At 31.9% G+C, this 26,911-nt stretch overlaps 2 protein-coding genes across 2 annotated transcripts in view; both read right to left on the bottom strand.

Moving 5' to 3' along the window:
• Positions 1-9,974, bottom strand: part of LOC106677704 (venom protease) — a 14,556-nt gene extending 4,582 nt beyond the window's left edge. Inside the window, exons 1-8 of the mRNA XM_014415798.3 lie at positions 9,766-9,974; positions 7,138-7,218; positions 5,862-5,985; positions 5,071-5,222; positions 3,997-4,144; positions 3,761-3,918; positions 3,575-3,676; positions 2,141-2,289 (exon numbers count right to left, since the gene is read on the bottom strand). Coding sequence (XP_014271284.1) covers positions 2,141-2,289; positions 3,575-3,676; positions 3,761-3,918; positions 3,997-4,144; positions 5,071-5,222; positions 5,862-5,985; positions 7,138-7,213 — 909 coding nt within the window. The 5' untranslated portion in view covers positions 7,214-7,218; positions 9,766-9,974. The remainder of the gene's footprint in view (positions 1-2,140; positions 2,290-3,574; positions 3,677-3,760; positions 3,919-3,996; positions 4,145-5,070; positions 5,223-5,861; positions 5,986-7,137; positions 7,219-9,765) is intronic.
• A 10,944-nt stretch (positions 9,975-20,918) lies between these two features.
• On the bottom strand, positions 20,919-22,342 carry Xpac (DNA repair protein complementing XP-A cells homolog Xpac). Its single transcript, XM_014415352.2, has one exon. It carries the CDS (start codon positions 22,239-22,241, stop codon positions 21,507-21,509), a length of 735 nt encoding a protein of 244 aa, XP_014270838.1. The 5' UTR covers positions 22,242-22,342; the 3' UTR covers positions 20,919-21,506.
• Positions 22,343-26,911: the final 4,569 nt, after the last annotated feature.

A 26,911-nucleotide genomic window follows, 5' to 3' on the forward strand; every position in this document is an offset into this window, starting at 1 on the left:
ATGTCCATTATCATTGCAGACATCATGCAGACTATGTTTAACAATGGTTGGGAAGTAGATTGGTTCCTTACCAATCTTCGCATTGAAGTCACCAGCAATTATTATTATGTCTGAGCGAGGACACGTCTTAATAGTTCTCTCTAGCAAGTCATAGTAATCTTCCTTGGTTTGCTCATATGATGTTTCTGCATGGCAGCTGAACAATGTGTAGTTAAAGAAGTTCCCTTTTATCCAAATAGAGCTCATTCTGGGGCTTACAGGCTTAAAACCAATGATGAGTTGCCTAAGTTTCTTTCCTACTACAAACCCAGTTCCAGTTGTGGTCTGTAATGTTAGGGTGAATGTAGTGTGCTGTTAATAGTGTAAGTGTGTGAGTGTCAGTGTACTGTTCCCCCAACCTGGAGGGCCAGTGGCTATCTGCGGTGCAATGACCGAGCGATGGGGCTGCCAACTCTCTACACCTAGCATAATGCCATATGGTTACTTGAAATCAATGAAGGGATTGGTATATCTTCTCATGTTTTCTACCTTTTTCCAGTATGTTTCATAAATGGATAATCTGGCTTATCATACTTTCCTCTCTCATAAATCTACTTCAGTACAGCAAAATTTCAAATTCTGTTTGAGGAAAAGGTGGTGAAAAAGGCTATTTTAGCGGATTTCGTAAACAGAGAGAAATAATATAATACCACTGTATTTTTCACATTTCAATATATTTCTATTTTTTTGAATTGAGCAAAGTACTTTCTTCTTCCAAGCATCAGCAACAGCTTCTTCAAACCATGTTGTCATAATAATATCATGTGTTGTCTAGACAGGTTTGGGGCTCTCTCTTTTAAATAACTCATCACAAGTGTTCCGTCATAGTTGGGCACTGTGATTTTTTAATACATTGATTACATATAAGATTTTGTCCTCATCAGGAAGCTTAATATCTTCCTCTGGATCTTGGTTTAGAAATATTTCTTCCTCATTTGCCACTCCCAGATCATTAAGGATGTTATCAAAATATTTTTTCCATTGTTTTATACTACCATCTTTTTTCATAAGGAGTACACTTTCTTCATTTATACATACTGATGGTCCTTACCTGAAAGATTTTCTCCTCCTATTAGCCTTGTAGTAAAATTCCCTGAAATTGTCTCAGGTCTTTAATTCTTTTAATTTCTTGCTCAGAAAAGCTCTCTTCTTCAGACGATGCAATGTTTTTGATCTCTTTTTTAATGAAAACAATCATGCATGCTTTTGCTAGCTCTTTTATTTATCATATCCCTAAATGCTTCCTGGCATCTGTTGTGGTAGAACATTCCTTATCAAACCATGATCAAACTGATTCTTTATTCTCCTCTCTATGGATACCACATGATTAGATTTTGCTATCCATAATATTACTAATATGCCTGCTGCTAATATGGATATGGTAAATCTGGTTAACCAAGGTTTAAAAATAAATTTTATAATTTTAATAAATTTGATTTGCATTTTGAGAATAATATCATGTTTCAAAATACTTGTGTATATGGTAAAAGCAATTAAGGATAAGGAATTTGATAAAATTAATACTGTACCATATTCAAACTGATTCCTAACTTTCCTCCAAATATGGGTCAAACTGTACAAGCCATTTCTGAAATATAGGTGCGGCGAAATAGATATATCCATGTGTGTATAAGCAGAAGTAGATAATGGAATCTAATAAAATCTGCATGAGACCAATTTGATACAAACCCAAACAATCCCTGAAGATTCCATATAAATATCGATAAATGTCGATATATGTTTTTTATTTTTTACATGAGTACAACTCTTCTCTAACTTCTGTTGAGAGGAAGCAAAATAATGATAATTCTGGTAATTATTTATGGGTGGTTAAGTGGATGTTGTGGTATAAATAAACAATAGTTGCAGACTATTCTGTGCAAATTGTTTTTAAAATATTAGAGCAAAAGTTTAATGTTTAAGAGACAATATTACAAAAAAAAAAGAAACTCATAAAAATAGACTTTGGTTATTGCTTTAAGTCACAGAAACATGAATAAATAACTAAATATTTGACAAAAGTAAACAAAAAAATTATACAATTCTTGTATTCAATTATCCAATGATATTAAATCCAAACTAAAAAATCTTTAGTATTTACCCTGCATGAATCCTTGCCTCCTTTCATTTGTCCAGCACAAATTTTACTTTCTGTTATGACATCTCCATGTTTTACATAAGCCTTTTTACAGCTGTCATTGTCAACAATGGGAACTTGCATTTGTACAAGAATGTCTAAAGATGCACCATCTAACAGGAAATACAAAAGGAGACTTATATCTTAATCTTAAATAGATGTTATTTAGGAGTAGAATTCCAAAACCAAATAACTCAATACAAATTTGTTATCATTTTTTAAATAACCATTCAGGTACTAGATTGTCATGAAAGGAAGGAATATACATAATCATAACTGTTAGGGTGAACTTTAGTAATTGCCACCCAAAAATGCACTTGGTTTTCAATTCTCATTTCCATGACTGTAATTTTAATTATACTTGTATTTTTTCCCTACAATTTAAGATCTAATGCATATTCTGTAACGGTAAGAGATTTTTCAATTACATTAATTTATCTCTGAATTTTTTTTATGATCTCCATGGTGCATATTTCCCCAATCTATTGGGGCAAATAATTAAAAAAATTTAAGATCAAACAAAAGATTTGAATTAAGAAGTTCACCTCATATTTTACTTTAAAATATAAATATAATTAATGGGACAATAATAAATAATAAGGACAATAATAAAATAACTATGGGACAAATATGTACTTATTGGTACACTTTTGCCTCACACACCTAAAATTAAGGGTCATTTGTATACCAATTTGAAGTAAAAATGGATAACACCCCTGAAAAACAACTGTTATCATAAAAATAATTTATAGTATCTTTTTTTTTCATTTATAACCCCTAGCCATTTTTGACATATGGGGGGTTATCTAGAGGTAACCAATCTATTCTAACCATGGTGGTGGGGGAAGATCAATTTTTCATTTTGTGGGACCAACACAGAAATAAAAGTCGACCATCAGGCCAGATTCGAACCGGCACTGCCCCAGTTGTGAGGCATTTGCTCAACCACAGCTACAAATGGTCCACAATTGACAGTACCTATCATATGGTCAGAGTGAAACATTCAAGTTGTTCAGATGTAAAAACTCTTCCCAATATAAAATAATCCAAAATATGGAAATGCTTCCCATTCATATGATAAGTGAACACACTATTCTTAGAAACAAATCAAGTTAGGTTACTTGAAATGGTTATCAAATGCTGAAAATACCCAAAAAATAGTTTCATGGTTTCAGATACGACTGCTGCCACTTTTTAAATTATTTCCACCAATTCACCCTACTTAAAACAAAAAATTAATAAAAAAAAATTGAAATGGACTTCTGCTAATTTTAGTGACTCAATTATTTTAGTGTTAATTAATCGGTAGAGGAACAGTTTATTCTTAAGATAATTAAATTTAAAAAAATCTTCTGTTTAAGGAAGTACTTTAAATATTAAGTAAATTGTGCAACCTACCGAGTTTAGTTTCACCCCAGCCAGCCATAAATGGATACTTTCCTTCAAAAGTAGAAGATCTTAGGCTAGCAGGTTGTGGTACACAAATAGGTTTGATTTTATCTAGAGCGATAATATGCATCCAAAATTATAATTATAATTAAAGGAATACAGAGGATTGCTATCTTTAAAGAAATTATAATTTACCAGAGAAAATAACATTTTTATCCAAACGTACTAAAGCAATGTCATTTCTTTGTGATCTATACTCTTCATGAACAATGGTCTTTTCAATGCCATAGTCAACTGGGTTTGCATCATCTGAATTAGAGCGAAGATTGTGTTCTCCAAGTCTTACTTTTTCTCTAAATAAAACAAATATGTCATGATTAATATATTTAGATGAACAAACATCTTAACTATTATGTAAATCGAATACTTACAGTGTTAGGGAAAGATCTGGAGGAGTCCTTATACAGTGAGCTGCTGTCAGAACATATCTATTGTTGATTAAACTTCCACCACATCTCCATTCTAAATCCGTTCTAGACATATCTCTGTAGCCTAATGCAGCTATCCATGGCCAAGCACCTATTTGAAACAATTATTATCTGAATTAATTTTTGATATATAATTTATGTACTTGTTAAAGCCCAAAGAAAGATTTATTTTTAATTTAATTGTTTTTAGAGTTCTATAGATTTCAATAATTTTAAGAAGCATTCCTGTTATTTAAGAAAAATATGGGGGACTTTCATGAGAATTTGACACCTAATTACTTTTTTGCTATCCTTTTTAGCACAGTATTTTGGTGGAAATAATTTTAAAATTGGCAGCAGTCGTATCTGAAACCATTAAATTATTTTTTGGGTATTTTCAGCATCTGATAACCATCTTCAGTAACTTAATTAATAATAATTAGATTTTTAAACCACTTTTTAGTAAGAAAATAATCTATCAAATTTTTTTGAAAGTTCTATTAAGTTCTAAGCACTCTTAAGAATCTAATAAATATGCTTAGTAACTAATGTACTAAAGTTGATAGCAAAACAGTTGGTACAGAGTCAAAATGGCACAAAACGTCAAGTTAATGTTACAACAGAACTATTTCTTAAAATAATTAAGAACTCTAGATCTCTTAGGGAGCTTATTAAAAGTCTAAAAATGTTTAAAAAATTGAGGCAAAAGGGAGCCAACTTCGCAAAAGTAATTAATTTACTGTGTCACTAGAACTAACTACGGATATTATTCATTTGTATTTAATACATGATATTAGCTTACAGTATGATTTTTTAAGGCTCTAACTAAATAAAATAATCCTAAATTTGTAATATATAAGATAAAATAATACTTGGTATTGATAAAGGTTCCACTGTTATAACATCTAAGAGTATTAATTTAAATATACTATGTAAATAAGAAAAAAAGAATATTCTTTGAAGAAAATTAATAACCTATTTCCTAAATTTTAAAAATGTTTCTTGTTGATAATTTTAATAAAAAAATATAATTGTTACCCAAGTGTGCAGGTACTCCACCAACTAATCTGTTAATAGATACATTAGTTTTCCCACAACCTTTTACAAGTTGGCCAGTTACTTGATTTGGAGTTTTGGTTATCACTTCTTCTCTTGGACAGCATACTTCAGCATAACCACCACACTTTGATCTACAAGCATACCATAATATTAAAAAAAGAGATTAACATTACCTTGTAACTGACAACTTGTAAGTTTAAAACAAATGAATTTAATATACAATGTAAAACTTTATTTACATTTTATCTTTTGGGACTTTTATTTTGATCTGCCTTCTCTGGATCACTTTTCCTTCCTATACCTTTTCTTCCTTTCGTAAGGACCTACAGCTAGTTCTTGTAGGACTTCTCATCCCCTTCAGGATTGTAGGCTAGTTCCCTATGATGTGAAGTTTCCATCCTGCGAGGATTTACGGCTGGTTCCCGTAAAACTCATCCTATTAATTCATTTTCTAATCAAATACCTAACACATATATATGAACACGCATTATCGAAGCCTTATGATGTATAGTACCTCTCATCTTCAATTAGAGTCAGAAATAAATAATTATACACAGTCATCTCGACAAAGGTATTGCTATAAGAATAGTGAAATGTAGCAGCAAAACCGATAAATATGTTTAATTTTGAGTCAATTTTTAATAAACCTTCGTTAGTACATAACTAATAAATATAAAATATATTCTTTATTATGAAGTGCTGACAGGAAATAATAACATGAATTTTTATAAACAACGAATACTTTGAAATAAAATAAAAATAGTACTTGCCTTCTCAAGAAGCTGGCAATTTCTTGATTCTGAGCAGCTTGTATTAATAGAGATAAAAGAGACAGACAAGATCTGATGCTGATACAATTTCCTGGTACTCCATCAAGTGTTGTACAGTCTTCATCTGCTTTGATAAATGAATTACTAGTTTGCATATCATGGGTAAAAATAAGACAAAATAACTCAATGAATTATTAAATATTTACAAATAAGTGGAAATATTATTATTTTATAAAGTTATGAATGCTTGTGATTAGACTAAAAAAATATACACCAGGTTTTTTTTGGGTAGGGGAGGGGGTGGATAAATAATTTTTGAAGAGTAGTATAAAGGATATCAATATAGTCGGCCAACCTATGGTCCTCATTAAGACTGGCAAGGTGGAATCTTTATTAAGCGTGTAAGAAACATGTAAGTTTTATCAAATTCGGTTAGAGCTGCTTAGTAGCCTTCGGTTAGTAGCCTTCATAAAAATAATAAACTAAATTGAATCAAATTGTATTGAGGGTGGTAAATATAATGTTATTGAAGGGGTTCGATACTGCGTGTTCATTCGCATACTGTTTGTTACCAATGTTAAACGAATGATTGAAATAGGCTGGGATAGAGATTTGATGACAAACGCGAGTAACCGAAATGACATTAGTGATTCGAAATTACCCCAGTGCTGAAGGACAATAAGATAAGGTTAAACTAGACTTCTGATCTGGCGGCTACAAGTTTAAGGGGAACCAGCCCTTTGAATTTATGGGTTTAGTAAAACAGGAGAAAGGATGTTGGAATAACAACTAAAAAAAATACTTCTTAATAAAAATACTGCTCTGTGCATGACTTGCTATCTGAGGTCTTTATAACAATTATTTTAAAAATACTACTACCTAATATATTTGATGAATGATGACGCTGAGAAACATTTAGACGTATATTAGTATTAATTAATATTTATTTATAATGTTACAGAACATTACTTTATAATTTCATCGATTAAACTATATTGAATTTTTTGTGAAACTGAGTTTATGGAAAGCTATGAATATTGGTGACACATCGTCAGTCTTTGGAATGTGGAAACCAATGGTGCTAACGAGATGATACCAATATGAGACTAATGGTGAAAACCATTAAACACGATACTTGTCATGAAGTTCTGAACAAATATGTGGAAAATATAGAAATAATGGCGAGCTACTAACGTAAGAAGTGTTAAAAAGAAAAAGATATATTCTCAAAAGTTAATAAAATTTTCTAGCATTATCAAAAATGTATAATATTTACCTTGTCTTTTTGTACGGCTTTCTACAATTATACAGTAAATTGTTGTAAGTATAAATAATGTTGAAATTAGTAGCATTATATCTGGAATTAGAAAAAAAAATTATAAATTAAATAATATAATTTGAAATGTATACATTACTTCATGCAAATCAAGATAATTCATTCCATTTTATTTTTATTATCAATGTTTTTTTGGCAATTATAATTCTTACGTTAAGGACTTTTAATGTTATAGGAATACAGGACCAGGATTTGGAGAACCAAGATGTGATGTCTCCTTTTGTTTCGATGTGAGTTTTTAACAAGTATAATTGTTTAATGAGATTAATAGTTACAATTGTAGCCTCGGCTTCTATAATCTACTCTGGAAGAGCGTTGGGAGTAGGGATGAAACCAATTTTTTTTTTTTCCAATTTCATTGAATGTCCATACGATTTCTAGAATTTGATGCTATTTATTAAACTTAAATAGTTAATAGTGATTTTGTTGTAATTGGAATGGTTTGGAATCTTGCTTGAAATATATATTACTATTAAAACATCTAATAGGAGTTTACTAAAATTTGCTTGGTTTGTCGCAAAATGAATTGCAATGCTTTTTTGTTACCTTGTCTTCTTCAACCATTCCCCTCTAAAATGAATCCATGAATAATATTTTGTAATTCACAATGCATTAAAAGTGGTGCTTTAAAATAAATTACGTTGTGATTGGAATATAGGGGAGATTTGAGGACTCCGAAATTAAACTTGGTAGGTGACTTGATAAATGAAGTTTCTTTTGGCACTGTAGCAGACTATATTACCTCTTCCAGTTCTTCTCCAGAGCAAATACCTCTAGAATTGTCAAAGTAAAGAGGTAGTTTAAAGGAAAATTTTCATATAACATCATATTTTAAATGATGATGATTTACCGATATGACGCAGTTTTTTAAATTGCTAAGAAATGCAATTCCTCGGCTAACTGGGTACTCAAATATTTTTAAGGACGACGGGTTCCAAATTGTGATTATGATGGGTTATTTGATTAAATTGAACTATCGAAAGATTTTATCCTTTAAGTATATTCGAATTACCTCACCTTTTGTGCATAGATCTTGAAAAACCGGAATGAATTTTAGTATATTTACCATCTATGTATAGATAGTATATTTACCATCATATAATATATCCAGGCTATATTATATTATATATTATAGGATGCATTTTTTAACTGTTATTTTTTCGCAAATTGAAAATTATAATATAAAATGTTGTAATGACACCAGACCATTTTATAAAATTTCATAGCACTTTTATCTTGACATTGTTCACTGTTTTGTATGGATTATATTAAAGAAATTAAGAATCCCTTCTTTGTAGGCTTTAGTTATGAAACAATAGGAAGTTAATACAAATACATAATCTTATAAAAACGATTTTCTTTTTCTTTGATAATACAGGGCTTATGTCATTTTCCTACTTCTAACGAAAGGGAACAACTGGTCTATAAAGTGGGTAGCTGGCTTTAGTTAGTTAATTTACAAATTTGGTTCCGTGTCTGCCAGTTGTAAAATTTGTGTTGGGCCATAATCGATGGAACCGTTATTCGATTTTCAGCGATTGTGCGAGTTAGTTCCTAGTTGGTCCCAAGTCGATCTTTTCAGAATCTGTCCATAATTTTCTCAGCACACCAATATTTCGAAAACGAGCCGTCCAAATATTATATGGAAGTCAGAAATTAGAGTGATTATGGGGCCCAGCAATAATTTTACTAAAATCTATTTTTTTTTTTCTCTTTACCACATATTTTTCTTGCAACGTATGTATCAAACACGCCTCCTTCTGTAGATTTTTTTGTCCAAACGACAAATGAAATTGATTAAAAAATAAAAATACTATTTTTTTTTTGTTTAATGACCACCAAAAGAGTTACGATAAGTAGAAATAAAAACTTAAATTTATGCACAGCCCACACATTTCATTGATGTTTACAACTATAGGGAAATGAGATATTTAACAAAATTGTTTTTATTATTATAAAAAATATAGTATTTTTATTAAAATCCATAGGAGCTCTTTAAAAAGTAATTAGATTACTACGGGAGGAAATGGAATGAGCATTGTTACAGATTACCAAGAGGAAAAACACAGGGAAAGAATCAAATTTAAAAATAATTAAATTTTTGAACCTAAAAAGTAAGTTATTACAGGAAGTACACAGATTTATTTGATTGGCAGATATTTTTTAATTTCAACAAGGTTTATAATTTAAAACGATATTTGTATTGTAACAACTTCCCTGTAAATAAATAATATACAATAAATACAATTTAAAATAATTAATTTAATAAAAACAATGTACTCATAAATTATAATTCAGAAAAAAAATTATAAATGTAATTACATAATGACCGAAATCATAACTCTTAAAAAAATGTTGTATTTTTTGTATTCATCGACATAGAGTTTTATATATTACAGTAAAAACTGTTGATCTCATACACTTAATTATGGAAAACACAACCACTAATGGGGGGGGGGCAGAATGTTTGTAATGGACTTTAAGTTTAAATTTTTATAATTAATTATATGATCTGAAACTAAATAAAATTTAAACATAAATATAAATTTTTGTATATTGTATACTCACTACACTATTGTCGGGATAACTTCTTTTAGCGATAAGTCGACAACCGAAGTGTATGACTTGGCCTGATTCAAATTCCTGCTTCTCTTCTTGACTACGTCATTTTCCCCTACTTTGTCCTGTTCTTCTAGAGGTCGTATACCCGTTTGCTTTTCTACCGAGAAATCAATGAGGAAACTAAGTTATTTTTCTGGCTTCTCAACGGTATACCTGTTCCTAATATTATTTATCCTCTCTCTCCTCCCCTAAAAAAAGTCACTTTTCCCATTAGTTTTTCATGTTTCGAACAAACCAACGGTTGCCTGAATATTATAAATATATAATACTTCAAAATATTTAAGGGATAGGAACTGCTCTAATATCCAACATAAGATGTTTTGGAACATTTGAAAAGACGGTTAGACATTTAGCCGATTTTATGCTCCGATGGAAACAGCAATAGTTAACTGCTGATCAAACTTTCTACCTTTACCCTGTGATCTTTGATGAAGTTATGAAGTATGAATTGTTGGATTACACCAAAGTTTGTTATAGTAATTCTTTGAAAGGATTATCCTCAGTGTCATATCTCTCTCTATATAAAAGAGAGCTGTCGGATCTTTGTCCTCGATAGACTTATTACTAGTATATTTGGCCAAAGGAAAATTTTATTTTCCGATTTTACTGAAAAATCGGATATTGGGGTTTCTCGACGTGCTGAAAACGAATATCAACTTTGTTTCACACCTAAAAAATCTTTTACCGCACTTTGTACAGTAACTCCGTCGGAATTTGTTCAATATTTTGAAAATTACGAGGCTCAGGAAGAGTTTTTCTTTAAAAACTGCTTATATTTTAGGTAGTATGTACATGAAAAATATAGTTGCCTCAAAGAAGAAAAAAAAATCACCAAAATCGGACCAGTATTAACGATGATATCGCAAAGTTAGTCGTTTTCAAATACGTAACCATGGTTATCGTCTTATCACAGCATCTTCTCTATTTCTTCTCTTCTCTTTATGAATATAAAAGAGAGCTGTCGAATATTTGTCTTCGATAGACTTTGTTATTACTAGACTGATCATATTCATCAACAACTCATAATAATAAAGTATATGTGTATGTTTAATTTAACTAAATACATAAATTTATAACGAAATATCAATTGGGTTCATTAAATCTATATACACCCTCAAATATAACAATAGCGAAGCATTGCCGGGTCAGCAAGTATATCAATAAAATATATCACGACACCGTAGTGCAGAACTTAGCACTGACTGATCAGTCTTAAGCTATCTTTTAAAATGCTATTTTCATTTATAAAATTGATTACTGGCTCCGATCTGGCAGATAGAGGCATTTATCGATGGTTGCCAAGAAGTTATTCAAGCAATTGTTACAAAAATTTAGACAATATTATGGTTTCTACAAAACAGATACTAATCAGTAATTTTCCAGCCCCAGGCTGATGTAGGTTGACTATACGTATAGATTAAACATATAATCAATTACTTGAAAAAACACATAAATTATTTACAATTTCAGATTTGACCTGATCATTCATTGAATAATAGATTTCTAAAAAATGAATGTAATAATTGTTTTCAAAATAATGATTATTCCTCAAACTTAATTTTATGGTTAATTGAAATATGCTCAGTCAAATAATTGCTCAAAATCTGGAGAATAGTTGGGGATTAATGTAAAAATCATCCATTATCAACAGGGTCTGGTTTCATGCAGTAAAAAACCCTAGAATATGCCATATGCAACCAAAACCTGAAAAATATGTATTAATAAAAAATATACATATACAGTTAAAGATTTTCGAATATATAATAATATAGCTATAATATACTAATATGGCTACAAGAGGCTCTAAATAAAGAAAGAAAAAGAAGATGGGATTAAAAATTGAACGAAAATTATTTCGAATTTACTACTTTTTTTTGATAAACCAAATATGTTAATAATCAACACGGCTGAGAAACTAAACAGTTATAAACTTAATACGACACGCTTTAAATTACACCAATATGCTAGAAAAATTGGGAAAAACTGTGTTCTTTATATGGGTGCCGGGTCACGTGGGGATCGCTGGGAATGAACTGGTGGACGTTGCAGCCAAACAAGCACTTGCCCTTCCGGGTCGGCGCGCGGCCATTCTGACACCCCAAGAAATAAGTCTCCCGATGAAAAATGAAATATTAGCTAGTTGGCAAGCCATGTGGGATGAAAGCCCGCCAAGCAAATTAAAAACTGTTAAAAAAAACGATTAAACCATGGACCACATCAAACCGTTCCAATCGCAGGGAGGAGGTGGCTATAGCCTGATTGAGAATAGGTCATAAGAATTTAACTCATACATACCTGATCAATAAGCAACCACCGCCAAAATGTCAATACTGCAACAGTGTACTTACAGTCAGCCACATATTTGAGGAATGTCATTTCTATTGCATGAACTTACGAAGATTGGGAGTGGGACCGAGTGTTTCAGATGCCCTGAATGATGACCAAAAAAACATAGAAATGGTTTAATTTTCTTAAAAAGGAATAATCTTTTGAATAAGATCTAAATCCAAAAGTTTGTCATATGTATTAAAAAAATCTAAAATAATTAATTATTCAAACTTATTTAGCAATTAAATTATTTCAAATCTTGAAATAGAATTATAAAGTGAGAAGCGTGGGCGTTGATGACCTTAAGGTTTTACGCCCAAAAGCCCCAACCAACAACGACACGCTTTATAAACTAAAATATCAGGACAATAAAAAAAATACAATAAGTTACACTAAAGAACAGCAATAATTTCATTTAAAAAGATAACTTATTGACAATAATAAAACAATCAATAGATCAAATATATATTAATATGAAAATTATTAAAACAAATGATAACTAACAAGAAATAGAAAATATGAAAGTAAGAGGAATAAAATTATTGATGCAAAATATGACTGTATTTAATAAGTAACTAACTGACAAGATGGAGAAAATAAATATAAATAAAGCTCAAATGAATTAGTTAGCTATACATTCGGCATTAAAATTCATTATTAAATGCATTTATACATTTCATTCAGTAATTTTGTTTGCTATTTTAAATATGTTTTATAATTATACAATGTTCTTCTTACATTCACAGACATAATAGGTACAAATTTGAATGCACTTAAAATTATAGGGCTTTGTTCAAAGATGCTGAGGACAATCGTGTCATTCCCATATAATATTTTACTAATTACTTTAAGAAAAGCCAAAACCTAATTTTTATTAAAAACCTCTTCAATTTTTCTTTTAATATTTTCCCCTACTTGGCATATACTTTCATTAATATAATATATGGCATATACTTTCATTAAATTATTATATGGCATATACTTTCATTAAATTATTTTAATAATGTTAAACTTTCTTTTAACAACATATTTATTTTCTGAAATTGCTGCAGTTTAGTTGAAATAAAACGTTGATGGGTGATAGCGGTATAGTTAATAATTATTTATTAACACTGTATTATTGATTATTTCATATACCTTATCTCTATCTATTACTAAAATTTCACGGACGATGGCATTAAATGTATCGAAATATTCCGCGTAATATACGCTCAATCCATTTGCTCCATTTTGTGATCACCATCACCAATTCTCCATTCATTGTGAATTAATAGTTTGTTACCCAAGAAGGGGCTTTTAAAAAAGTTCAAAAACCCGGTTTTCTGTCCCTATATTCAATGATAATGTTTTAATCCCGTCATTTATAAATTGACTTATAATTACATAATTCGTTTTTTTCCAGTGTCTCCTTACACTGACTTAATAGGATTTTCGCAACATGCTCTCATCCGTTATATGCTTGTTAGTAGATTTAGTTAAAAAGTTCTTAAATTACCCCTTTGTTAAGTTCCACAATAGTCATTGATGCTACCATTGCATAGCATAAATCTTCGTTGAAGTTATTTTTCGCTGTAGACGTCGCTATGGTGTAAAGAACTACTGATGATTCTCGGTATAACCATCTTTCCCTCACTAATGTAACCCTTTAACAAAATGAATAAAAATATTAGAATATGAAATAATAATATATTGAAGAAATCACACCTGAAAACCTTGATTAATGGATATTACTTCATCCGGACTGGTCCTTTAGAAGAAAAAGATATGTTAAAATAGCTGTCAAAATTTAGTATTATTAATTGCGAAATAAATGTTTTGGTGATTGTAAGTCATTTTTGATTGCTTTTTTTTTTTTAATTTTTAGATACTAATTTATTAATGTAATGTTTTATAAACACGAGTTTTAGTACATTGGCGAATGAATCAAGAACACGATTTAAAGAAACAAATTAAGAAATAAATTCCATTAGAATTATATCACTAGTCAATATGCAATCTTACAGTTAATTCTCATGGTAAACAAATTGAAATCATATTATGTTGACATTTTAGAGCAATTTTGTCATAGCAATTTTTGATAATAATTAAAAACAATCCAAGTTTCATGCGTAACATCAGTAGTAAAAACTTTTTCATCTTTGGTATTGTACGGGTCATTCCAAGATTTCAACTTTGAACTAAATGACTTTCTTATGTTTTACATTTTAAAAGTAATTAATATTAAGAGGAAAGCAAGCTAGAAATCAAGTTTGAAGCGATGCGTAATATTATTAAAGGGGAAGCGAAGAAGATATGGAATCCTGTTAAAAAAAAGTCCATACCCATTGCTGGAAGAGAATTATTGAAAGTAGCGTTTGTTATATTTTTTTATTACTAATTAATTGAACAAAAACCTTCGATTGTAATCAGGAATTCCGTCTTCATTGTTGTACTTCAATTTGTTACTTCTTTCTATTGAATTTAAATATACACACATTTATCGTTAAATATGAAAAATAAAACTTAGCTAATTGGATCTGGTTTCACTGATTTATAGATTATTGATCAGCGGGGAAAAATAAAACAAAATAAATCCCAAACAAACTAGAAAAGTGCATAATAATCCGGGCCTTTATTATCGAGTCATCAGATAACGTCCACTACTTTAGCTTACGTCTGCGCAAACGTATTTTCCTACGCAACAGAGAACAAAAAGAACTATTAATTGAATTATACAAAAAAAAATTGCTGCATAACATCAAATGATTTCTCCTTTTGTTTGCGCCAGCCTGTGTTTATTAGCGTAGGGGAGCGTCCAACCAAGACTAAAACGACTCTTGGTTTTCAGGTTTGACTTAAATTTCTTCTTATTCTTTTTGACAAACGAGCAGTGTGCTCAACAGTCGGGGTACCACAATTGGGGCATAAAAGGTCTATATCAAGGCCAAGGCTATGCTGCTTGGCTCTAAAATTCTCATGTCCCGTAAGGAATTATGGAACCCAATAGTTCGGTAGGACCACTTTCACTTGCAGCTGAGAACATTCGGTGGGAAAGTGTTTTCTAAGGATACTCCCTTTCATTATCATCACCCACCGTCGCCCCCACTCCTCAATAGTTTCTTCCCAGATAACCTACTTCCATTTGTTGGGGTTTTCATCAATCCTCTTAAAATTTTTTGGAATTCCTGTTGAGCCTTCTCTCTTAAAAATATATTTGGTCACTTCTTCTCGCAGGAATAGGTCTACCACCGCTAGTATCTGCACTGCCTCATGCGAGGTCGAACTGAATGCTGGGGTGATGCGAAGTAGAGCCGTATGCTTTGGTTGATCTCAGCCTGTTTCGCTGTTACTGCGTGAGGTTATTGGAAGAAGCTTCTAAACGTACGGAATACTGTTCCTCAAGATCGCCGCATCTATAGTATCAAGTCCTGGAACACAATTAGGCTTTTGGTTGTGCATGGTAATACGGAGATCGTTAAGAAGAATGTAGAGCCTAATAAAAAAAAGTTAAGGCTCTTGAAACCTTTCTCACAGTACCTTCATAAAATTCTCTGCTGTCCAGGAAAAATGGTCTTAATTTATTTCCACCTTTGCGTTTCTCTTCTTGCTGCTAACTTCGCCTCCTTAAGCTCCTCTCAGTTGTTGGCAGTCCTATAATTTTTTGACAGCCCTCCAAAACTGAACTTTATTTTGGTAGCACGAACGACTTTCGACTAGACACTTAGGTCTGCTGCAGAATGTGTGCCATTGATAATATCCATCACGCTGCTTTCTTAGCCTTAGCATGTTTGTCGACCTGGAGGCATTCCCGTATTTAGAAGGAAAGGTTCATCCTTCGTCACATTGTTTTTGCGTATGGATTAGATAAGCCATCTTCCTTCGACAAGGTCACTTTTTCCGCCGCCACTTACTCTTCACGACAGTGAAAGGTTCGGAGTTAGCAGGGGTCTTGGTTTAGTCAACTTTTTCCTAGACGATTTTCAACTCTCCCAAGATCCTGATGGAGGAGGGGGGAGGGTTGTGGTTCCAAACTTACTTCCTTTAGTCACTCCTGGAACTGAAAGTGCTTCCAAAGAGTTGAGAATAGTGCCATAACGCTTGCGTCTCCTTGACAATCTTCCTTTTCTTGTCTTTACTTCTGTGATGATATAACCTTAAATATATTTTATTAAGATCAACATATTCCAGAAAATATATTCATAAACGTTTGAACGATTTTTAAGAGGCCCTCTGATGCTCCTAACTGCGTATGGAAACAAGAAAATTTCCTCTAAAATCCCCAAAATAATTACTACATCAAATATGGTAATACACTTAAAAGTGAATCCATTGTATAGGTTGAAGCTTGACAGAATGAATCCCGACCTTCTCACTCAGGCTAGAATAGGATATTAAAAACAATTATTCACTTTTCATCAAGATTTTATTCTTAAATTAATGTGTTCCGATTACAAAGAGTTAGTTTAGAATATGAAAAGGTGTTGAAAAAGGGAGGACTAGATTGAAGATGAAGAATTAAAGAAACATGGTAGGGAAAGGATTCTACTAAAAGGGAGAGAAATCCAGAGGGTAGATGATTAAGCTAAATAAGAATGTTTAAAGGTTTAGAAAGTAAATAAATAATTCTCAGATCAAGTGTACTGGAAATTTTCTGATTCAGGAAATACTGGAGTTAAGTAGGTCCCTTCAGATAGAGTCCCGGTGGACAGGAGTGTAAGATGTCACGTTAGCAATGTTGAGTCAGAAGCTTCGAAAATTAAATCTTGGAGGGTAACATTCTAGATGAAAGATCAGTATGAGAATGTAGGAAAAATAAAAATTAATACAATGGCCAATTATAGAATAATACGACCGGCAGTCCTGAACTTAGCAACTGATAACCCACCTCTGGTTGTGATAAACAAGATTCCACCACTCCTAGAAATGTCTGTGGCGGAAGCATACATTACAACATTGGAATGGGTACAAAATTCGTACGATGACCGTCCAGAACCTAAGGAGAGCAGTATTAGTCCTCGAAAGATACACCGGAGAGACAGGGGAGTTGAATAATTTTCTGAAAGGGGTCGATCGCCTGATAGAACGAATAGAGGGCAAGACAACCGAGAATCTGTTAGACTGTGAATTTGCGTTAAGAGCGGCGGTTGTCTGCAGGGCAAAAATAAGTATCCTCAACCAGATTCTGGTGGATGTGGAACCCCTGGTGAGTGATCAAGGAGAGATTGAAGAAGTCGTCCGGAGGGAGGCGGTGGGCTCCAGAAGAAGATATTTTCAGATGTTTAGAGAGGGCAACAAAACTATACAGTTTAGCAGGTAGTAAGGTAACTGGATTGCCAAGAGAGCGCTCATTCGTAGATTGTGCACAGGATCAGATAGATTCAAGTGCTCGGGTATCGAATATCAGCGCTCTAGGAACCTCTAGCGAAGACGGGAATATAAAGAGAGCGTGAAAGAGAGGATGAGAAATACAGAAGGTAGACCGAGCCAATCAAATCCTAGATGTAGCGACACACATAGGGACTCAAGAAGGGCATGTAGAAGATCGGCAGATGGAGGAAAAGGTCAGGAAGAAATCTGATGTGAGTACCATTAAAGGGGTGACCGCACGCAAGAGAATTGGATCATTAAGGGTAAGCACGGCGGTCTGCTTAATATTAGCGTGAGAGGATGGAAACGTATTATCGAAACTGGGAGCCCGAACATTTAGCATATTCGAGAGGAATTGGAAAATTTGAAAAAGCAGAGTATAAAAATAGTAAATATCTACAATAGCATCCTGTGGGCGGTAAAGAGAAAGAGCGCGGCAGGGGAGCAACCAGAGGAATATAGAAAACTGTCGTCTATTAAATGAAAATATGGTAGATAAAAGGTATCACATTCTCAGGTTTGAAGAAATATAGGATAGATTAGGATAAATTAGGAGAGAAACTGTATTCAATACTCTACACTTCTATGTGGAGTACAATCAAACTACGATGCATACCAAAGGCGAATAGTATGCATAATTATACATTAGTAATACATACCGTCATACATTAATAATGAATCCCTAAGAGAAATTCGACCATTCAACGGCTTAAGGACTTATTGCGAAGGAATAAATAAGTCTATGTGCCAGGTCTACATAAACGATTTATTAGTTTTTAGCAAGACCGAAAGCGAACCGAGAGAAAACTTGTGGACTGTCTTCCAGCGACTTTGTCAATTCGAACACAAATTATCTCAAGAAAAATCATCACTGTGGCAAGAACAGAGGAGCTTTCTATTGAGGGGATAAAATCCGACAGGTGGAGTAATACAAAGTGGAGGCGCTTCAGAGAATGGTGCTCAGAGACGTAAAGCAGATAAAACGGTTTCTGGGGATCTGAATTATCATCACCGCTTTGCACCAGAAATGACTAAACATTTAATACCTCTCAAGAATCTGTTCAAAAAGGGTAGTCGTGTTGTGGTAACCACAGCCATGAAGTGTAAGAGCCAGTTTTATATGGATAAATTACAACAGGAACTGTTGCTAGTGTTCTTCGACTTCTAAAGCCTGTTCACAATAACCACCGATGACAGTGAACATGCGACGGTGCTTTATCAGGAAGATGAGGTAGGAGAGCGCCCGGTAGCACTTGACTAACGGGTGCGGAGATGCGCTATAGCACTCTTGAAAAAGAACTGTTCGAATGGGCAGTGAATCAATTTCAACCATGCGCATTTGGGATGCGATTCCGACTGTGTGATGTCCGATCGACCCCTCCAATGTGTGAGTAAACTGAAAGAATCATTGGCAATGGTCACTCGTTGGAAATAGCTCCTGAGCCAGTATAACTTGGAAATTATTTAAAATTCCGGTAGAGAAGACGAGGACCTCCAGATTCACGAAGGTGGAGCACAACTAGTGTGGGTAGAATTCCATTACCACAATATGGTGGTAACCTGAGGCAAGGGAGGATCAGATTTGCAGATCACAAAGAACATATCACCAGTATGTGGAAAAAGCAGTGATCTGAAAAAAATATAAAAGGGCTTCAGAGTATGGAACAACTTAGGGTCGATAGGACATTTGTCTGGTGTACCATGATAAGTAAGCAAATACATCAAAACCATTGATCTCTTTCAAAAGGTAGCCAGGATGTTGAGGTGTGAGACAGGTCAGTGAAAGTTGTGTTGGGAGCATTCCAATTTTTCGCTGTTCTGGATGGAATTTTCCTCCGAAGGGAGGAGGTAATTTGAAACTGGAGTTTAAGTTCTTTGCAATGACAACTTTGTAAGCATCTGGAGTACTCCCTAGCTAAACCAGGACATACAGTGTCTGTTTGTTTTTCATAGAAGGTGTAATTAGACATGTGTCAATAGAAAATGTTTTAGTGCTGTTGTTTTGTGTCTGTTTTAGTAAGTCCTTCATTTTTGATTTTGTAGTATATATGTATTGTTAAGAGTGTATAGAATTAATAAAGATTTATTTGTCTTTTTTGTGTTTATGAGGATTGTCCATAAACTGGGGGTGGGGAGCTATATTAACACTTTTATATGTTGAATATTGTAAAAAATATCAAAAAGTTTATTAATATAAATAACATGAAAACAATATTGTTATTTTCATGATAAAAGAAAATGTAAATTTATACATACAAAGTAGATTAAGTTTTCAAAGGCTTAAAACTGATCAGCAATTATTTTGAACATAAAAAAACAGTCAAATAATAATTAAAAAGAAAAAATACTTTAATTTGTTCTATATTACTGGACAACTATAATCAAGACAATCAAGAGCAGTTCCAATTCAGAATTTAACCAGGCATGGTCCCTATAGAAAATTTATTTTATAATCTAATTACAAGTGTTATTCTATAATCATAAAAATCACTAAATGGTAAGTGTGATAATCAAAGTAATATAAATAGACTGGTGAATTGTTATAGTGACCAGGATCAATTAAATGTTCAAACCCAATTGTTTATAACTATATAGATGAAGTTATGAAGTGGAACTTCATTTAAATTTTTTTTGTTAATATAAGAAATTAAATCTCTCATAAATAATCAATGCTTTTTCCTATAATCAAATATTTACAACATTTTATGATAATAATTTTAAATATTTAAGTTTCAATTTAATTAAAATGTGGTATTAATTTTATTTATTGATAAATATTATAGTCTGCCACAACCTTGGGAAATAAGTAATAGTGTAAGAATTTCACATTCATACAAAATTAAAAAATAAATAATAATAATAATGACAATCAAATAAATAAATATAAAAGTTGAATATAAATAAATAAAACTAATAAAATTTCTATATGTACATAAACAGAAAGATAAATAACATGAACATGATCAAACTATGTACATGAAGAAATGAGTATAAAATAAAATAAATAAAATTTTGAACTAATATAGCAATAAAAAAAAAGCATTGGGCACATTTACACTATTATAAAATATTTACACTTCCAACCTGGGGATCCTCGAACCTACTCTATCCACCACACATCAGGGGTAGGCTCTTCAAGATCCCAGAACAGCCCTCTCTCTGCATCACTGGTAATAAGCTAGTGGATTTCGATTTAATCATGTACTAATATTGAATTAATAAAACTTGTAGTCCAATGTTTCCATAGCAACCCAATAAATACAATATAATCATAGTAACAAGACTATGACCGCTACCATTACTATACCATTCAGATCATTTAATATAATATTTTTAATAAAAAAATTAACATTACAAAATATATATAAACACACACAATAGACAAAAAAATATTCAGAAGGAAGGGGGGAAAAAAAGGACGAGAATTAGAAATTTCCTATATTTAACAAATAATTTTTTTTTTTAACAATTTATAACTTTATGTTTTATTCCTTTGATCTACTTTCTGCCTAGGATTTTGTAACATATTTTTACTATGATGAAAAAAGAATTATAATACTGGATACTTATTTCAGATATAACAATAATAAATTAGTTTCTAAAATAAGTTTTATGTGTATAATAAATAATATCAATTAGTTTCTATGAATTGAGGTTCTTGTAAAACATGACAACAGAAAAATGAACCTTTTTAAAATGGTAAAATGTTTCTCGATTACAATATATTACATTAGGCAATAGCCATATATAAATTAACACCAATATTATTATTTTAAAAATCCAAATATTCCAACGTACAAAATCCAATCAAAATCTATGGGCTAAAAACAATCCAGTAATTCCAAAAACTTCATTTTGCAAAAATGCCAGTTTTACAACTGAAGGCCTCAATTATTTACAACTATCAATTAAATAAATCATAGAAAAGTAAAAAACAAACCAGTGTTCACTAATTGCTCTATGAGTATTTATATTTAAAAATTACAGCAGACTGAACATGCCTTTTTCCCTAACTACATCTTTTCAAAATTTTCAACAAACTTACATGTAAGACAAGTTCTATAATAGATATCTTCATCTTCATTGTACTTCTCTGGACCAAATTCATGCTCGTGCTTGGGACCACTAGTTTTATTAAAGATAGAGCTTCTAACTTCCATCCTAAGGGCTTTAAGATTCTTGTTATAGCGTTTAGTTTTAGCTTTGATTCTTTTTTCTTCTCTGGCTTCGTGTGCTTCTTCCAATTTTTCAAATGATCCCCATACTTCAATAGCACGGTTCTCGACTTGTAGATGAAGATATAGTTTCATTTCCCCCCAATTAGAATTATGTGGATTTTTTCGAAGGATAAATTTAAGGGGTGGCTCTCGTTTATCTATATCACAGTCTTTTAGTAAATACTGAGCTTTTGCATCTGTCCTCGTTATTAAAGAATGTTTGTCATTACTATCTTTACAACCATCACAAACCAAATAATCAAAAGATTTTTGTAAAAATGAAGAGAGGAATTCTCTACTGCACTGTAAACATTTATACTCTTCAGTAAAATCCCCATTTTCAATTATTATTTCTTTTTCTTTTGGTTTACTTTGCTCTTCTATAAGGAAGCCACCTTCAGTATCAATATAATTTTGACCAGCAATTCTAATGACATTTGCTTTGGATGGACTTATTTTTTCTGTAACTACTCCAGCAGAAGCTAACTTCAGCCTCTTAGATTGCTGATCGTCTTCTGATATTCTAGACATGCCTGTTAAAATTAAAATTCATAACTCTAAATTAACATGAAAACTTGAAACACACAAGGTTTTTAAGTGTTTGTTAGTAACCACAACACCAAAGAAGAAATTTTCTATAAGCAATCCAAAGAGCTAATTCCTAACTGCGCAAGTCTTTCAACTACATAGTCCCAGAGTCCACTCCTCAATCCGTACCTCATCATGGGCTCCATACTAGGCAGCATTCAGGCTCAGATTTGTTTTTAATTTAGAAATTTTAATATTTTTTAATCTAATATTTAGGCAGAGGGGATGAAAAATGTGATAGTACCCAATACAGGGAAAAAGTATTGTCGTCTTACTAATCTGACATTAAACTTAACAATTTCAATCCCAAATCGTCTCACAAGAGATTTCTGTTATTATTTTCATTTTAAAAATAAAGCGGTCATTGATAAAAAGTACAATTATTTAATATTCCCAGTGTTGCATGCTTATGATGATAATATACATTTATACAGGGTTCTTATTACTTATAAATCTAATAACATAACCTGGCAAACCAGAAGCTATTACAACTTAATAAGCTTCGATTGTTCTGCTCTAGAGAGTGGTAGTGGGCTGAAAAATATGGTTCTTACGGTTGTCACTAGATAGCACAACTGCCGATACCCACAGGGACACGCTACCAAGCGGAATAGTTTTCATACTATTCTCTTAAGGTGGCATCTGACGATCACTCCATTCCACGCCAAATGGGATTTCAACAATCGTTTATGTGAAATAATACGTGGATTTTTGAAGTGATGCAGATCTGCTGAACTTCCAACGTCTCAACAAAGTCAGTGTAGTAGCTATATACGATACCGATTGTATAGAGCAAGTATGGGCAACTTTTCACATGTTGTGGGTCAAACTTTAATGTGCAAATACGTACGCGGACCGCGTTTAACAGTTGTGTTCATAATTTTTAACTATAGATACCAGACATGAAATAATGCGACATTGTTATTATAATAAAATTTATTAAAATAACAAAATGAAATAAAAAAAATAGGTACAACATTATAATTAAATCGTAAAATTTGGAATTATTACAGACTACGAAAGTTAAATAGCGACACCGAAATCAAAGACACCTGAGCTTGAACATGGTTAACTAATCCATCGATGTTTGGATTAATTCCACTGATTCAAAGACGTAAAGAATTTTCAGTCAACCTTGTACGATGGTTTGATTTATTAACTTTCATCATTGAAAAGAACTGTTCCCATTTGTAAGTACTGCCAAACGCACAAATCAATCTTATTGCGAATTCTAAGCTGCGGGAAATGGTCTTCTTCGAGGTATTTTTTGCAGTAATCGCACAACTCCACGTCTAATTTAGATTTTAGGACTGAGTTTCTTGAATCTCGATCAACTTCATTTGAAATTGTATTGGAGCATTTTGTACATTACTTTTTGTTGGAGTAGCAAATTAATTTAAAGTCTTCCATGTTTTTTAAATCGCTAAATCTGTTTGAAAATTGCTCCGACAATAGTCGAACTGAAGTTCTTCAGCATATTGAGTATAAGCAATATTTTCATGCAGAGAGCGTGGTGAAATGGTAAGTGTTACCAGACAGCATCTGTGCCTCCCAAAAGCGAATTTTGTTCTGAAACGCTTTCAAATGGCTGTACAAATCATTTAACCCTGTTTTTGAAGTTTCAAATTTAAATCATTCAAATAGCCTCTAAGGTCGACCAGAAATGCTGTCACATATCCATTTTGGGTCACTCAATTCAGATAGTGGTTTACCTTTTATTTGCATAAAATCTGCTATCTCATTATTTAGTTTGTAAAATCGTTTCAGTATTTTCCCTTTGCTTAGCCATCTGACAATAATATGCTACGTCGTCATATTCGACACCTTTAACTGACAATGGTTAAGCCCTCGAAATAGAATAAAATTGATGGTTTTTACTACCACATTCATAACATTCTGGAGTCGAATAGACTTAGAACACAAGTTCTGTTGGTGGATAATGCAATGATGGACTATCAAATCATCTTTTTGCACATTTAATTCAGTTGTTTTTTCATTCAAAATTCTGATGAAACCTATATGTAAGCCGACCATAGAAGATGCACCATCCGTGCAAACACCAACTAGTTTTGACCATGGCAAGCCAAAACTTGTGAATACCTTTTGAACTTCATTAAAAATGTCCTTTTCTGTAGTGGTTCCTTTTAGTGGCTGTAAAGCAAGCAATTCCTTAGTAATAGTAAACTCTTTCTCAACACCTCGAATAAATATAGCCAGTTAAGCTGTTTCTGACAAATCGGTGCTCTCGTCTAATGCTATGGAAAAAGATTCAAAACCAGCTATACAGTCAGTCAATGTTGTTTTTATATCAGTAGCCATAATTTCTATACGTCGGACAACAGTTCGTATTGACAAACTAATTTTTCCAAATTAGTTTTTCTTTTCAGGACACAAAACACAGGAAACTTCTAATATACACTCTTTAATAAATTATCCCTCGGCAAATAGTTTTAATGACCCTCAATTTTGAGCTGACTATAAAACTAGCTTTAAAAAATTATCATGTCGTGTTCTCTGTTTATGCAACATTTGCTGCTGTTTTTCCAAATTTACGGCAAGCTTCTGGATTTTGTCTTTTCTTATTTGTCCTGTCAGTGAGTGCAACATAGGATGCTTACTTGAGTTATGCCTCTTTATATTGAATTCTTTCATCAATGAAATAGATTCATTACACAGCAAACAAATAGGCTTACCATTGTGCAAGATAAAAAAATTCTTCAGTCCATTTTTCATCGTTCCATCATTTTTGCTTACTTTTTGTTCGATAAAATAACAAAATATAATTAGTAATTACTCAAAATGCACACAAAGTCACAAAGAAAATTGACGGCACTGAAAGTTTGCTAGGATATCGCTTGTCGAAGTTATCACTTTGGTAGTTCAAATAGTTCAAGAACTGGGCCATCCACCCGCTTATACGCGCAAAATAAAGGAACGATCTAGAATCGTCTAGTGTAGAACAATTGAGAAGCAATAAACTTTTGTTGTGCTGCCAGTGAGGCGGCAAACATCAAAACCTTCAATATTAGCCGCCTCACTCTTTGATGATTGCCGCTACTCGGCTTGCTTGCTAACTTGATTAAGTATGAGTAAGTAATGTCATATTTTTTTTTAAATTGGGTTCTTTAGGAGTTTATGAAAACCCAGTGAACCATATAAAAAATTATTTATATATAATATAAAGGTACAGAATCTGTAAGAAATAAAACAGTATACTCAATTAACAAGCGTGGATTAAATAATATATATACAATAAATGCAAGTGATGTTTTGTTTTAATTTTTAATAAGATGGTTCAAAGCAGAGTTGGGTAAAAATTATTCGATTGACAAGATACGAACACTTTTTTATTCGAAGTTATTATTTGATTGACGAGAGACGAATACATTTTTATTCGAATAAAAATACGACTAAACAATACGAATAATTTTTTATTCGAATATTTACAATACCATTTCAATCGAATAAAAAATTATTCGAATACAAAATAAGTCGAATACATATTATTCAAATAAAAATTTGATTGTTTTTTTTAAATTCACTCATTTTTTTACCACCTTCAATTTCTAATGAGGACATGAGGGTTGTATTTCATATATTCAGACGAGTACAAAATGAAAATGCTATCGATTTTAAGATCCCATATCGATTTATTTTAACTTTACATGTAACGGTCCCTTTATACGTTCTGAGGAATGCAGAATATGAAAATTGTATCGATTTTAAGATCTCTTATCCAGTTATTTTTACTTTTCCGATTTCTATCATGTTAGGGCCCCTTTATACGTTTCAGGAATGCAGAATATGAAAATGTTATCGATTTTGTGATCGCTCATCGATTTATATGAACTTTTCTGATTTCTAACATGTTAGGGTCTCTATATGTTTCAATATATGCCAAAAATGAAAATGCTATTGATTTTATGATCGCGTATCGATTTAATTATCGTGTTTCGATTTATTTGAACTTTCTTGATCCCGAACATGTTAGGATCACTTTATATGTTTTGAGATATGTAGAATATGAAAATACTATCGATTTTAAGATCGCGTATCGATTTATTTTAACTCAGATAAAAAATATGCATATCTCAAAACATAAAGAGGCCCTAACATGTTAGAAATCAGAAAAGTTAAAATAAATCGATAGTATTTTCATATTCTACATATCTCAAAACATAAAGGTACCCTAACATGTTGGAAATCAACAAAGTTAAAATAAATTGATAGGCAATCTTAAAATCGATAGCATTTTCTTATTCTACATATCTCAACATATATAAAGAGACCCTAATATGTTAGAAATAAAGAAAGTTAAAATTAATCAATACGGGGTCTTAAAATCGATAGCATTTTCATATTCTACAAAACCCGAATGTTAGAAATCAGAAAAGTTAAAATTAATCTGTACGCGATCATAAAATATATCTATGTACAGCTGTAAGACAAAAAATGTCGTCTTTATACAAATACAAACGTATTCGGATGGTTAATCATTTAATTTTTTCGAATAAGAGATTATTTTTCTATAAAATGGACGAATAAAAAAGTAATCGTATAGTTAATCATATGTTTTGTACGAATAATAGATTATTTATGTAAAATAATGACGA

This window comes from Halyomorpha halys, unplaced genomic scaffold, assembly GCF_000696795.3.
Source record: "Halyomorpha halys isolate HHAL.00 unplaced genomic scaffold, Hhal_1.1 Scaffold8.1, whole genome shotgun sequence".
Classification (NCBI taxonomy): Eukaryota; Metazoa; Arthropoda; class Insecta; order Hemiptera; family Pentatomidae; genus Halyomorpha; species Halyomorpha halys.

Coding starts and splice junctions, on each gene's coding strand:
- Xpac (XM_014415352.2), bottom strand. CDS start 22,241: ATGTCTAGAATATCAGAAGACGATCAGCAATCTAAGAGGCTGAAGTTA.